General features: G+C 36.7%; 1 protein-coding gene across 5 annotated transcripts; it reads left to right on the forward strand.

The window, feature by feature from the left end:
• Positions 1-2,914: 2,914 nt before the first annotated feature.
• Positions 2,915-11,033, forward strand: npy2rl (neuropeptide Y receptor Y2, like). 5 transcript variants are annotated; one of them, XM_067403699.1, is made up of 6 exons: positions 2,915-3,127; positions 3,251-3,335; positions 4,066-4,735; positions 5,200-5,356; positions 7,621-7,951; positions 8,052-11,033. In XM_067403699.1, exons 3-5 carry the CDS (start codon positions 4,101-4,103, stop codon positions 7,948-7,950), a joined length of 1,122 nt encoding a protein of 373 aa, XP_067259800.1. In that variant the 5' UTR covers positions 2,915-3,127; positions 3,251-3,335; positions 4,066-4,100; the 3' UTR covers position 7,951; positions 8,052-11,033. The 5 variants fall into 5 exon arrangements, with proteins under 5 accessions (XP_067259800.1, XP_067259799.1, XP_067259798.1 ...); XM_067403698.1 differs by lacking the exon at positions 3,251-3,335 and adding an exon at positions 3,582-3,649; XM_067403697.1 differs by lacking the exon at positions 3,251-3,335.
• The last annotated feature ends 2,162 nt before the right edge of the window (positions 11,034-13,195 follow it).

Raw genomic sequence — 13,195 nt, forward strand, 5'->3', positions numbered from 1 at the left:
TTGAAGACGTTTGGGATGACCAGAACCCTTCCTAGAGCTGGCCATCCGGCCAAACTGAGCTATCGGGGGAGAAGAGCCTTGGTGAGAGCGGTAAAGAAGAACCCAAAGATCACTGTGGCTGAGCTCCAGAGATGCAGTCGGGAGATGGGAGAAAGTTGTAGAAAGTCAACCATCACTGCAGCCCTCCACCAGTCGGGGCTTTATGGCAGAGTGGCCCGACGGAAGCCTCTCCTCACTGCAAGACACATGAAAGCCCACACAGAGTTTGCTAAAAAACACCTGAAGGACTCCAAGATGGTGAGAAATAAGATTCTCTGTTCTGATGAGACCAAGATAGAACTTTTTGGCCTTAATTCTAAGCGGTATGTGTGGAGAAAACCAGGCACTGCTCATCACCTGTCCAATACAGTCCCAGAAGTGAAGCATGGTGGTGGCAGCATCATGCTGTGGGGATGTTTTTCAGCTGCAGGGACAGGACGACTGGTTGCAATCAAGGGAAAGATGAATGCGGCCAAGTACAGGGATATTCTGGACGAAAACCTTCTCCAGAGTGCTCAGGACCTCAGACTGGGCCGAAGGTTTACCTTCCAACAAGACAATGACCCTAAACACACAGCTAAAATAACGAAGGAGTGGCTTTACAACAACTCCGTGACTGTTCTTGAATGGCCCAGCCAGAGCCCTGACTTAAACCCAATTGAGCATCTCTGGAGAGACCTAAAAATGATTGTCCACCAACGTTTACCATCCAACCTGACAGAACTGGAGAAGATCTGCAAGGAGGAATGGCAGAGGATCCTCAAATCCAGGTGTGAAAAACTTGCATCTTTCCCAAAAAGACCCATGGCTGTATTAGATCAAAAGGGTGCTTCTACTAAATACTGAGCAAAGGGTCTGAATACTTAGGACCATGTGATATTTCAGTTTTTCTTTTTTAATAAATCTGCAAAAATGTCAACAATTCTGTGTTTTTCTGTCAATATGGGGTGCTGTGTGTACAAAAAAATGAACTTAAATGATTTTAGCAAATGGCTGCAATATAACAAAGAGTGAAAAATTTAAGGGGGTCTGAATACTTTCCGTACCCACTGTATATACAGTGCATGTGTGTGCGTGTATGTGTGGCTAGACATAAGATTTAGATGAAACGCATTCGTTTTGGCATTATTTTAGGCAGAAAATTAAGGCTAAAAGATGCAACTATATTAGCCAGTTTAAGAAGAACAGAACAGCATTTTTCATTTCTCTACTTTTCTTTATCACACATCTGATGGTGCAACGATAAGAGGAATTGGAGAGCAGCTCACTGCTGTGAAAGGCTGTGCAAAAGGCTGGTCTAATCTCCATCATTAAACCCACATAATACATCACAGCCAAACTCTCATAGACAGCTTTTACACTGCTGCTTGGTATATATATTAAAAACACACATTTTCTAAGACTAAAGCACAGAAACATGGCAAAACACACACACAGTATATGCCAATACATCACAGCCGTATACCCTCGGCCAACTGTGACCCTTTTGCTGCATAAGTATATTAAAATACAATGCATGGAAGCACACACTTTTTTCAGGCACAACCACATGCACACACAATTAGATATGTTATGAAAAGAGTTTAATGTATATATATATATCGGCCTAGTTTGTTTATTGGTATGACAGAAGTTTACAAAAATGCATCTGGGCAGAAAATTAATGTGATATTTCATGACAAGATATTTCAGCATGCATCAATAGTTAGCAGTATTCAGCATAATTAGTACATACACAGTATGATGGACAGACTTTATTAGCCATAAAAACACCATTAGAGTCAATGTTTCTGACTTGAGGGCTTCATCTGTTAGTCAGAACAAATATGAGAGGCTCAGTCAAAAAAGTGAATGCGAGCATTTTTATGACTCCCCCGCACAGTGTTGTGTCCACTTATTTAACAAGTATGTACATATTTAAACATGCAAACATTAAAAATTTGCAAATGCCCGTTAATTGCCTTTGTATCTACAACAGTGTGCTTGAACAGTGGGAGATTTCCAAATGTGTCGCGCTTACTGGGTAATAGTTTGTCCAAAAATGAAAAATCATTTACTTAGCATCATGTCATTCCAAACCCATGTTCTTTCTGCTGTGAAACAGAATGAGATGCTTTGAAGAATGTTCACACTGTGACCATAGGACATCAGTCTAAAGAAATTCTACAAAATTCCATGGAACACAAGAAATGGGGGTGTTTTAAATAATGACAGAACACTGGAGCATGTCCTGAATTCAGCAGTGAATTGAGAATTTGAATTGAGATAGCAAACAGGATGCAGAATTGCAATTCACATTTGAAGTAACTAAAATTATTGAAATGTACAAATTCACATTATTGTAATTTGTAACTTTTTTAACTTTAGAGTTTTTTTTTTTTTTTTTTTTAAGACAGACTGTGAATGACGGCTTGATAGAATCTTATTTGTAAGTTTTGGGATATTTAAAACTGCTCTAAAGTATGAAGTTTGATTAGATTTATTGGACCTATATACTTTCGAACAGGGTGGAAGAACACATCATTGCCCAGAATGCATAACCTGTGTTATTACAATCGCAATTCAGCAAATTTCTCTTCCTGACATTGTTTTTACCAAAAGGAACTGCATTCAATAAATGATGTGAAACTGCGACGTAGAGCACATTGTTTAATGCTGTTAACTTGGTGGTTGTAGCCTATTGTTTTATTCAGTGGTGCAGTTTAATAAAAATCATAAAGCATGCATAGATATTTTTTTTCTTTCATTAAACTGAACCTAGCCACCGTGATTCATCCCTCTCCCTCTCTTCCCTATCGAGAACTCTGAACTTGTGGGTTTGGCTTGTGAGGATGGATGTAATTCAGTCGCGAGCGTCAGAGACGGTTGAGCTCCACAGCCCACCTCACCTGAAACTCAGTCTCTCTTTCAGGAAAACATATTGACTGAAAAAGAAAACAGAAAGGAACTTGTACTTGTTTATTTTTGTCAACATATAGATATAGCTACATAACATTTCTAAAGATCTCAATTTAACTGATGGTGATGTATCCTGACTCGCATGACGTATTATTGGAGACGGTGAGGTGAATGCGCTGCCTTGGCACTGGTAAGTCATTTCAATATAATTCATTGGTAGTCCAAACACGTATTTTCATCATTTCCCTGAAACGGGCATTAATAATACATGCTACGAACATTTATACACCTCGCAATTTCTTCGTTTATGCAGTGCGCCTCGTGCGCTCCTTCACGGACCATTTCGCCGTCGTTGTCCATGTCCTGGGAAGTGTGCCATGAAGTTTCCACGGACTCCGGTGTGTGTTTATGTCTCCTGGTGATAATGGTTTTGTCGTTTGCCTATTTATCTCTCAGATAAAGATACTGGAGTGTCCTCGAGCGCAGGCAAGCCGTGCGTAATGAGTTCTTAACCCGCCGAGTACATTTACCTTAATGAAAGTGACCTAGCAACTTGCCTCAGAAGAAGTTGATACTCCTTCTTTCGCTGTTGGAAATAAAAGAATATGGTCACGCCAGGATATTTTTTTTTCTTTTTCTGACAGACTCTATCTGAGAGGATATGAAACATTAATCGCCTGGGATAGAGATTCATACTATCCGGTAGACACTTGTAAGTTTGGTATGCATGTAAATTCGAAATAGGCTCAATTTTAATGTTTATACTTTCGTATATGGTGAGGGTATATGTTATTTTTTTTTATTTACTACAGTATAATAAGTTTTACTTATTACTATTATTTAAGGAATGATTTCTAAAAACACTGATTAGTTCTTCAAGCCTAATGCTAACATATCTTGATAAACAATATCGCGATAAACAGGCCAAACTGTTCGCTATGTATAATAAATGTCAATTTGATACATTTTGTGTGAATTTTTGCATGTTTATTCTGTCCTGTGCATTTTATTGTCTAAATATCTATGTATGTATGTATGTATGTATCTATCTATCCATCCATCCATCTCTGCTTGGATGGTTTTAATCCTGAAAGGATTCCTAATGTCAGTTCAAACCTGTGTTTTCAGGTCTTTCTCTATAATATTGCATGGCCATGTGATAAATGGATTCCCTCAGTTTAATCAATGGCTCCTCTGGGAGCAAAGACCTGGCCATTGGAGAGGATTCATCTGACATGACTCTGAATCATCCTCTGCTAGAGCTGGGAGACAGCACCAAGCTTCTCGGGGTCCAGGTGGTTCTGATTTTGGCATACTCTACCATCATCCTTTTGGGCGTTGTGGGGAACTCTCTGGTGATTTATGTGGTTTACAAATTTAAGACACTTCGTACCGTCACCAACTTCTTCATCGCAAACCTAGCCGTGGCCGATCTACTCGTCAACACGTTGTGTCTCCCGTTCACGCTGGCTTACACTCTCCTCAGGGAATGGAAGTTTGGACAAGTGCTTTGTTTCACTCTGCCGTACGCTCAAGGTCTCGCCGTCCACGTCTCTACAATTACATTAAATGTAATTGCACTGGACCGGCATAGATGCATTGTTTACCACCTAGACACTCGAATGTCAAAGGACACCTGCTTTCTGGTCATTGCCATCACCTGGGTAGTAAGCGCCATCCTGGCGAGCCCACTGGCCATATTCAGAGAGTACGGGATTGTAGATCTTTCTCCAGATGACTCCATTGAGGTTTGTGGAGAGAAATGGCCTGACAGTAGTACAGACAGCACTCTATACTCGTGAGTATCAGACATGCATATTTTAATGAACGCCATTATTACAGTTTCCTCATGCCCTCAAGATGCTGAAAATGTATGCTGTGTTCATTTATCAAGTGTCAGTGTTTCATGATTGCACTGAAAGCACAAAGATCTGCATATATTTTAGATGAATATACTTATTTGTGATGATTTAAACTTTGATATTTGTGTAAACAGGCACCAGATAGATTTTGAACACCTGAAACTTTGTGAATTATTTAGATTTTGATTCAAGGTTGCTGTATTTGCTCATAGATTTACTCTCTGTTTTTATTGTTGAAAGCATTGTTTGTTCTGTAACAGATAAATTACAGCTAAAATGAGTCATGGCTTGTTTAATTTTGGAACAAGAGTACATGTTTTTTGAAAGCATCTTTAACAATGGCATAATGACACTCTTAAGCTGCACTTACATCGGTGACGGCTGTGTTTTCTTTCTCCAGGATCTCCACGCTGCTGCTGCAATATGTATTGCCTCTGGCAATCATCTCTTTTGCCTACATCCGTATCTGGAGTAAACTCCGCAATCATGTCAGCCCAGTTGGTCGCAACGACAGGCATCATCGCCGACGCAAGACCACCAAGATGCTGGTAACCATGGTGGGTACAGTTCCCAGCTTTTCTGAGTGAATATTATGTCATATTCCTGCATCTTTATATCATTTTAACATTTCACATGTTGAAGACAGCAAAAAGCCTCTTAATATAAACAATGAGTAATTAGTGGTTGACCAAAATGAGTTTTTATAATGTCTTTTTATGGCTATAGACCTGGGTGGCCGATATAATGCAGATAAATAAATTATACTATATGCACACACTACCATTCAAAAGTTTGAGGTTCCAGCCTGCATTTATTTGATCAAAATTAAGGTAAAAGCGGTATATTTTCACAAATATTGTGAAATAGTATTATAATTTAAAATAACAAGTTTTCTATTTGAATATATTTTAAAATGTAATTAATTCCTGTAATGGAAAAAGCTGAATTTTCAGCATCATTACTCCAGTCTTCTTCAGTGTCACATGATCTTTCAGAAATCATTATAATATACTGATTTTGGTGCTCAGTTTGGCTTCTTAATGTTAATTTTCACCTAAAAATGAAATTTCTGTCATACCCTCATGTCGTTCCAAAGCACAATGAAGATATTTGTAATGAAATCTGGGCAATTTCTGTCCCACAGACAGCTACGCAACTACCACATTCTTGCTTCAAAAAGTTCATAAAGAGAACGTAAAAATAATCCATATGATTTGAGTCTAGTCCAATTTTTCAGAGAGGTTTGTTCTCGCACATCAAGCAGTTTCAGTTGAGCTTCTGTTTATGTTCGTTGATCAATGTTTATATTGAATAAAAGCCTAAATTCAATCTGTTCATTATATAAAACAATCCAGTCTCTTCAGAAAATTTGACTAAACTACTCAAATCATATGGATTATATATATATATATATATATATATATATATATATATATATATATATATATATATATATATATATATATATATATATATAATTATACTGTATATGTTATACTGTAGTAGAATATATATTATAGATTAGGGAAAGGCTGATATTTGTCAAGATCAGTGTTGGGTCTAATGCATTACTAATTACTGTAATTTAATTACTTTTCCCTTGAAAAAGTAAAGTAAGGGATTCTTAATTGTTTTGAACTTTCAATTGTTATTTAATTTAATTACAGTTACTTCTGATGTAATGAACTACTGTATAGACTATAGAACAATTCTGTATATAAAACAATAATTGATTTAACATCAAAATTTAACGTCTAATCTTAAAATGTATGTTTTTAATGAAATCATCTCCCTTTAAATACTTTGACCAGTTCAACAATAGTTTATGACATTTTATGTTATTTATTTGAAAGAATTAAAACAACAGTTTCATGTCTATCCCTGTATTGTTCAACTGAAATTACTTTTTATTTAGTTATTTAGAAAGTGACATGTAACCAAGTATGGTGTCCCATACGTGGAATTTGTGCTCTGCATTTCACCCATCCAAGTGCATTTGTTGTGGCGCCCGTGGAGCGATTGGGGGTTAGGTGCCTTGCTCAAGGTCACCTCAGTTGTGGGTAATGAGTGCAGAGGAGAGTGCTGTTCATTTACTCCCCCACCTACATACCCTGCCAATATCTATCTATCTATCTATCTATCTATCTATCTATCTATCTATCTATCTATCTATCTATCTATCTATCTATCTATCTATCTATCTATCTATCTATCTATCTATCTATCTATCTATCTATCTAATTACTCAAACCCACGACCTCTGCATTACAAGTCTGACTCTTTAATCATTAGGCCACAATTAGTAATGAGTAATGCAATACATTTTAGAGAGAGTAATTAGTACAGTAATATTACACTGTTAAAGATGTAACTAGTAGCTAGTAATTCATTACTTTTTTAGAGTTTCACCCTCAAGATTATTGAAAGCGTTCCAATATTCTTTACATGGCCAAATATCACCTGCATCTGCCATTATGTCAGCCTATCATTATCAAATTTAAAACCTGGATTTCTACAGTAGATGAGTTCTGATGTTCACAACAAAGACTTTTTAGATTGTGTGTATTTTCTCTTTTTATTTCCTTGAGCCAGGACTGCTAGAACAGCATGTATATTTCCCAAGAGCATTTCCACATTAGAAGCAGTCTTCTGTAACCCAAATATTTAGAGCTATTTTCTTCATGGTTATTTTGAAAGAGGTTATAGTAGCCAATATTATAAATAGAGAATTAGACCAGCATGTAGATCAGGCTTTTAATGGCAGCTTGACCAGTCGTGATGCAGCATGCATGCAGATAACCTCTCCCCCTGTCTGTTGCAGGTCGTGGTGTTTGCAGTCAGCTGGTTGCCTTTTCACGCCTTCCAGCTCGCCATTGACATTGACCACAGCGTGCTGGACATGAAGGACTTCCGGCTTCTTTACACTGTTTTCCACATTGTGGCCATGTGCTCGACGTTCGCCAACCCTCTGGTGTATGGTTGGATGAACCGTAACTACCGCAGCGCCTTTGTTGCAGTCTTTCGTTGCAAGGAACGGCTTGATTTATTGCACGCCGAGGGCCAGGCTGCCCCAGGGGTTCGCAGCAAACCAAAAAAGGCTCTGGAAGCCCAAGATATGGTGACGACACATCTCAATGCAACAGATGTCTGAGGTGACAACAGTAAACCAAATGTCTGTCTGTCTGTCTGTCTATCTATCTGTCTGTCTGTCTGTTGGTCTAAACTGTGTTTCTTTCCATTTATATGGTTTAGGTGAGGATACAGAAAGGATTTCTGATGTGAACTTAGCACTGTCAAGGATTCATCCTGGTGGATTCATCACAACTCCTTAGTGATTTATGTGGTCTCCAAATTTAAGACACTTTATAACATCACTAATTTTTTGTTGGCACACCTTGCCATGGCTGATCTGCTTGTCATCATGGTGTTTCCCATCTATGCTGGTTTACACCACACTGTGGGAATGGAGTTTGAAAGTGCTTTATTTCACTCTACTGTATACTCAAGGTCTTTCTATCCATGTCCCGATGTTAAATGAAATTGTGCTGGTGGCATCTTCGCAACAGTGTGACCTAGCTAAATTCTGCATTGTGAACTAAGTTCAATAAAAGAGCACAGATTCTCATCATCTTCATCAGTGCATCTTCCGCAAGATCTATGAGGTGACTGAGTGGGAGGTATATAATCTCCCATATATATATATACTTGAAAAAAGAACATTTTAAACAATATACCTGGAAAATGACTCCATTCATAGGAAGGATGACTGTACGCAGTTTTGTTTATCATGGAATAAAGTTCCTCATCATGATGACTTTTGGGTGAATGAATTTGTGCACCTTAGATCTTCAACCTCACAATGGCTCTGTAATCTGTAAGCAGCCATCATCTCGTGTGGACTTACAGGCAGGTCGAACACTCAAATGGTTCTGGAAATTGTTAACAGCAAATTGCATCTCCTTTCAGCTGAAAGTAATTTGCACCGAGGAATAGTGTGCCGGCACTCCTTTAGACTAACAACAGCACAAAGACAGGGAGATGTTTCTATCCCTGCGGTATGAATGTTTCAACACATAGATCTGTATTATCCTCTCCATTAAAACCTTGAGGGACATTCTGTCAATTCAGTACTTTTCATATTAAATTATTAGGAATGTGTTTAATCTAAAATACAGCACAGTTATCATTGACAGTACCTGATGGATCAAAGTGTATTGTTCACTTGCTAGTTCACTTTTTAAAAACTTCACCTTAGTAATGTGCAAATATGACAGCAGAAAAAAAAGGAAAAAACAACATTTGTAACGGAAATATGCTTTCTACTGTATGCTGTTCTCTTCTGTAAAGCTGTCACTTTTACAATCACCATGCCAGATGAATGTAATTACATGGCAAATCTATTTATATATCTAAATATCTGACACACAATATGTATATTATAGGAATTAATCTACCAACATGAAAATATTTCCCTATGTTCTCCAATTTCCTGAAAGAAAATCGATCGCAAAGCTGCAAAAATTGATGACTCATACAAGTTATGGGATTTCTGATGTATTTCTATTGACATGGAAGGGACATGCCTGCCCACTGATGTACCAAATTACTCCTTTTAACCTACATTGTCTGCAGGAAATGAAAATGCCTCATTTAATTAGCATTGTGGGCTTCTGTGTGGATCTCACTTCAATTTGGGATGTGAATTGAGAATTGTTAATAAGATATACCAGCATTAAATGTTGATAGTGTCATTTGTGTTCAAGGAATATTCTGGGTTTAATAGTAGTTAAAAGCTTTCTTGCCATAGAAAATAATTTGGACATGTTCTTCAGCATGTAAAAACTACAATTTACAATGGAGGTCTAAGAGGCATTACATAGGATAAACATGTAAAAACTGGGCAACACTTTACAATAAGGTTCATTAGTTAACATGAACTAATAATGAACTGGACTTATACAGCGTTTATTAATCTTTGTTAATGTTAATTTCAACATTTACTAATACATTATTAAAATCTTGTTAACTTTACTTAATGCACTGTGAACTAACATGAACAAACAATGAACAACTGTATTTTCATTAACTAATGTTAACGAAGATTAGTAAATACAGTAACAAATGTATTGCTCATTGTTAGTTCATGTTAGTTAATACATTAACTAATGTTTAACTAATGTAAAGTGTTACCAAAAACTGTAGATTTGAAAACTGACCATGTAAAAGCTAATAATGTCAAACATTCACAAGATACATACAAAGGTACCAGAAAAGGACTGTTTACATGAGTCCACTCATAGGAATTACATCTGTAATGCATAACCAGACATTCATCTGATGAGAAAAAACTCCACTGCTAGGACTTTTAATGTTGACATGAATGGCTTCAAAATAGCTTCTTAAATGGCTTCAGAGAAATATGCATGTGCATTACTGTTGTGCCAACCAAGTATGATGCAGCAAGTTTATAGCATCAAGCAGTTTGCCCAACACACAGAATGAAAATCATGATAAAATCATGATCAGAATATATGAGTGTGATTTTGGACCAATAGTCCTTTCAATGAATCACTTCGCGTCTTTCTGGGACAGTGTAAAAATATAGGCCTACAATTTATTTCAAACTTATAGTCTGTGGCAATTATCAGCATGCCGCTACTGAAACATTTCTTCACAAGAGAAAGGTTACTGTGAGTCAGAACGCCAAATAGTCAAGTGGTGCCTAATTATTTAGTTGACTTTTTCTTTTATGTTCCAAATGCAGCACAAACACACAAAGTCAACAAAATCAGCAGTCCAGTTTTTCTTCAGGGATCTTATTTCACACATCAAAATGTGTTTGTGTGAGGGTGTTACAAAAACAGCCGCTAGTGTTGATCAGCCAGCTTTATTTATATGAGATTTTAATCATTATATTTACATGAGCTTTTTAGCTGGCATAGTTTGAGAAAAGGCTAACAACAAATTTTTGCTCTGCAAACCATTTTCAATGTAACATACAGTACTTATAAACGTATATTTGTGGATCTGTTTTTGTGAAATGTCATACTTGCAAGTGTTTGTATTAACAGATGTGTTTACATTTAAAAACAAAAAGAGACTTGTATATAGGCTACATTATGTACCAAAACTTTGGTTGATGCCGACCAAATTGTGCTGTGATACATTCAAATTATTTTTGAATGTTGTGTAATTCGCAATTTATTTGTGCTAGTGGTTGAAAATGGAGATAATGGCTCAAATGTTCTTTGTAAATAAACTTATTTGAATTGAATCTCACGAAAGAAATTGAAGTCAGGTGTTTTACTAATGCCGGTTGTCCTTATCTCAGGATTTTGTATTCACACTGGGCTTTAGATGACAGTTCATGCAGTTCTAATACATGCAGACATAAAGCATTCCTCTCTAAGACCCTCTTCCAGCGATTTGCATGAAATAATGGCCTTGCGAAAACGAAATGATTTGATTCAGTGGAACGATAAATCCTATCTGTCACTCTGAGGCGCATAGGTACCGACACAAACACCTACCCACTTACACATGTACTTTTTCTTGCTGAGTCTATCCTTATTTGCATTTAAAGGGTTAGTTCACCCAAAAATGAAAATTATCCCTTGATTTACTCACCCTCAAGCCATCCTAGGTGTATATGACTATCTTCTTTCAGGTATATTTAAAAATATCAGGGCTCTTCTAAGCTTTATAATGGCAGTGAATGGGGGGCCCAATTTTGAATTAAAAAAAGTGCTTCCATCCATCATAAAAATAAACCACACAGCTCTGGTGGATAAGATTTTATGGTGGGTAACATCAATTTGCGGTGGAAGAGTATCCCCTGACCCGACGCATGATGCAATGACGAACGCGGAAGCGCAGAGGTTAGAGCAAAACAAAACACCGGTCAACTTGCACAGTGTGCATACGGTCGTCTGCCAGCTAGTTATTTTAGATTATAAAGTTTTAAATATGGACATTTTTCTTACAAATACCCATTGCTTTACTTCAGAATGCCTTTATTAACCCCCTGGGACCATGTGGAGTACTTTTATGATGGATAGATGCACTTTTTTTGGCTTTCAAATCTGGCCCCCCTTTTACTGCCATTATAAAGCTTGGAAGAGCCAGGATATTTTTAAATATATCTATGAATGTATTTGTTTTTAAGAAGAAAGTCATATACACATTGGGTTAGTAAATCATGGGTAAATTCATTTTTGGGTGAACTATCCCTTTAACACATATTTTATCTGGCTATCACATTCCTTGACTGATCAAAAACTGAAGCAAAAATGTATTTTGAAATAAACGGTGGATCCCCAGATAGCATGTAATCATTGAAACAATGTCGAGTCAGTGTCGATGCATCAACGCTATTTGCATTGAATTAACATTACAAAGTGATGTTGCTTCAGTATCACACTTGCACCCTCAGTTAATGTTGAAGCAATGTTGAGATTTCAACCTCAAATCAATGGTAATGTTATTGATTCAACATTATGAAGTGATATTTTTTCAACATCACTTTTTTCAACATCTCAACAATGTTGAGATTTCAATAATAAATCAATGATTATATAATTGAATCAACATTATGAGGTGATGTTGGTTCAATGTCATGTTTGCACCAACATTTAATGTTGAAACAATAGTGAACAAAAAATCAACAGTAACGCTATTGAATCAACATTACACTATGATTGATTCTACATCACTGATGATGAGGCAACATTGAAATTTACAAAAATTAATATTGTTTGATCACTGTTAATGTGATGTTGACTGAACTAAAATGTCAACATAAAATAATGTTCTGAACAACATCAATATTTCTGCTACGCTTCAATGGTACGTCAACAAATTTCTGACCATTTCATTTTCCCTCAAATGAAGAATTGATTAGACTACTGAGAAGTGCACATGCAAAACCAAAATAGGCATTCACAGATCACTGGCCAATTTCAAACTACATGTTTTTCAATAGATCAATAGATGTTTTTCAACCATTTCAACCAACAGACTTTAAACCAACTAATTCATACCTGCTGAATCTTGTGGTCATCAACTACATGTGTGCTGTCGACTTTTATCAAAATTTCAATGTTGATCCAACATACATTAAAGATTGACATGTCAATCTCAACCAAAATGATGGTTTGGATCAAAACTCAACATTGTATCAAAGTCACCATGCTATCTGGTCAATCCATTATATATGTTTAATGTCACAATATGTAGCTGAGAATGACAGGCTTTTTTCTTTCACGCTCATGATCTTTCCTTCTCTGTCTATGTCTTTTCACAGACTGAAGCTGTTTCTTGATTGATTGGTTCAAAGACTTCAAACCCAAATTCAATTTCACTCTGCCCTTGGAACTGAATCACAGTACGATTGCGTC

The sequence above is a fragment of the Chanodichthys erythropterus genome, chromosome 12, assembly GCF_024489055.1.
Source record: "Chanodichthys erythropterus isolate Z2021 chromosome 12, ASM2448905v1, whole genome shotgun sequence".
In the NCBI taxonomy this organism is placed as follows: Eukaryota; Metazoa; Chordata; class Actinopteri; order Cypriniformes; family Xenocyprididae; genus Chanodichthys; species Chanodichthys erythropterus.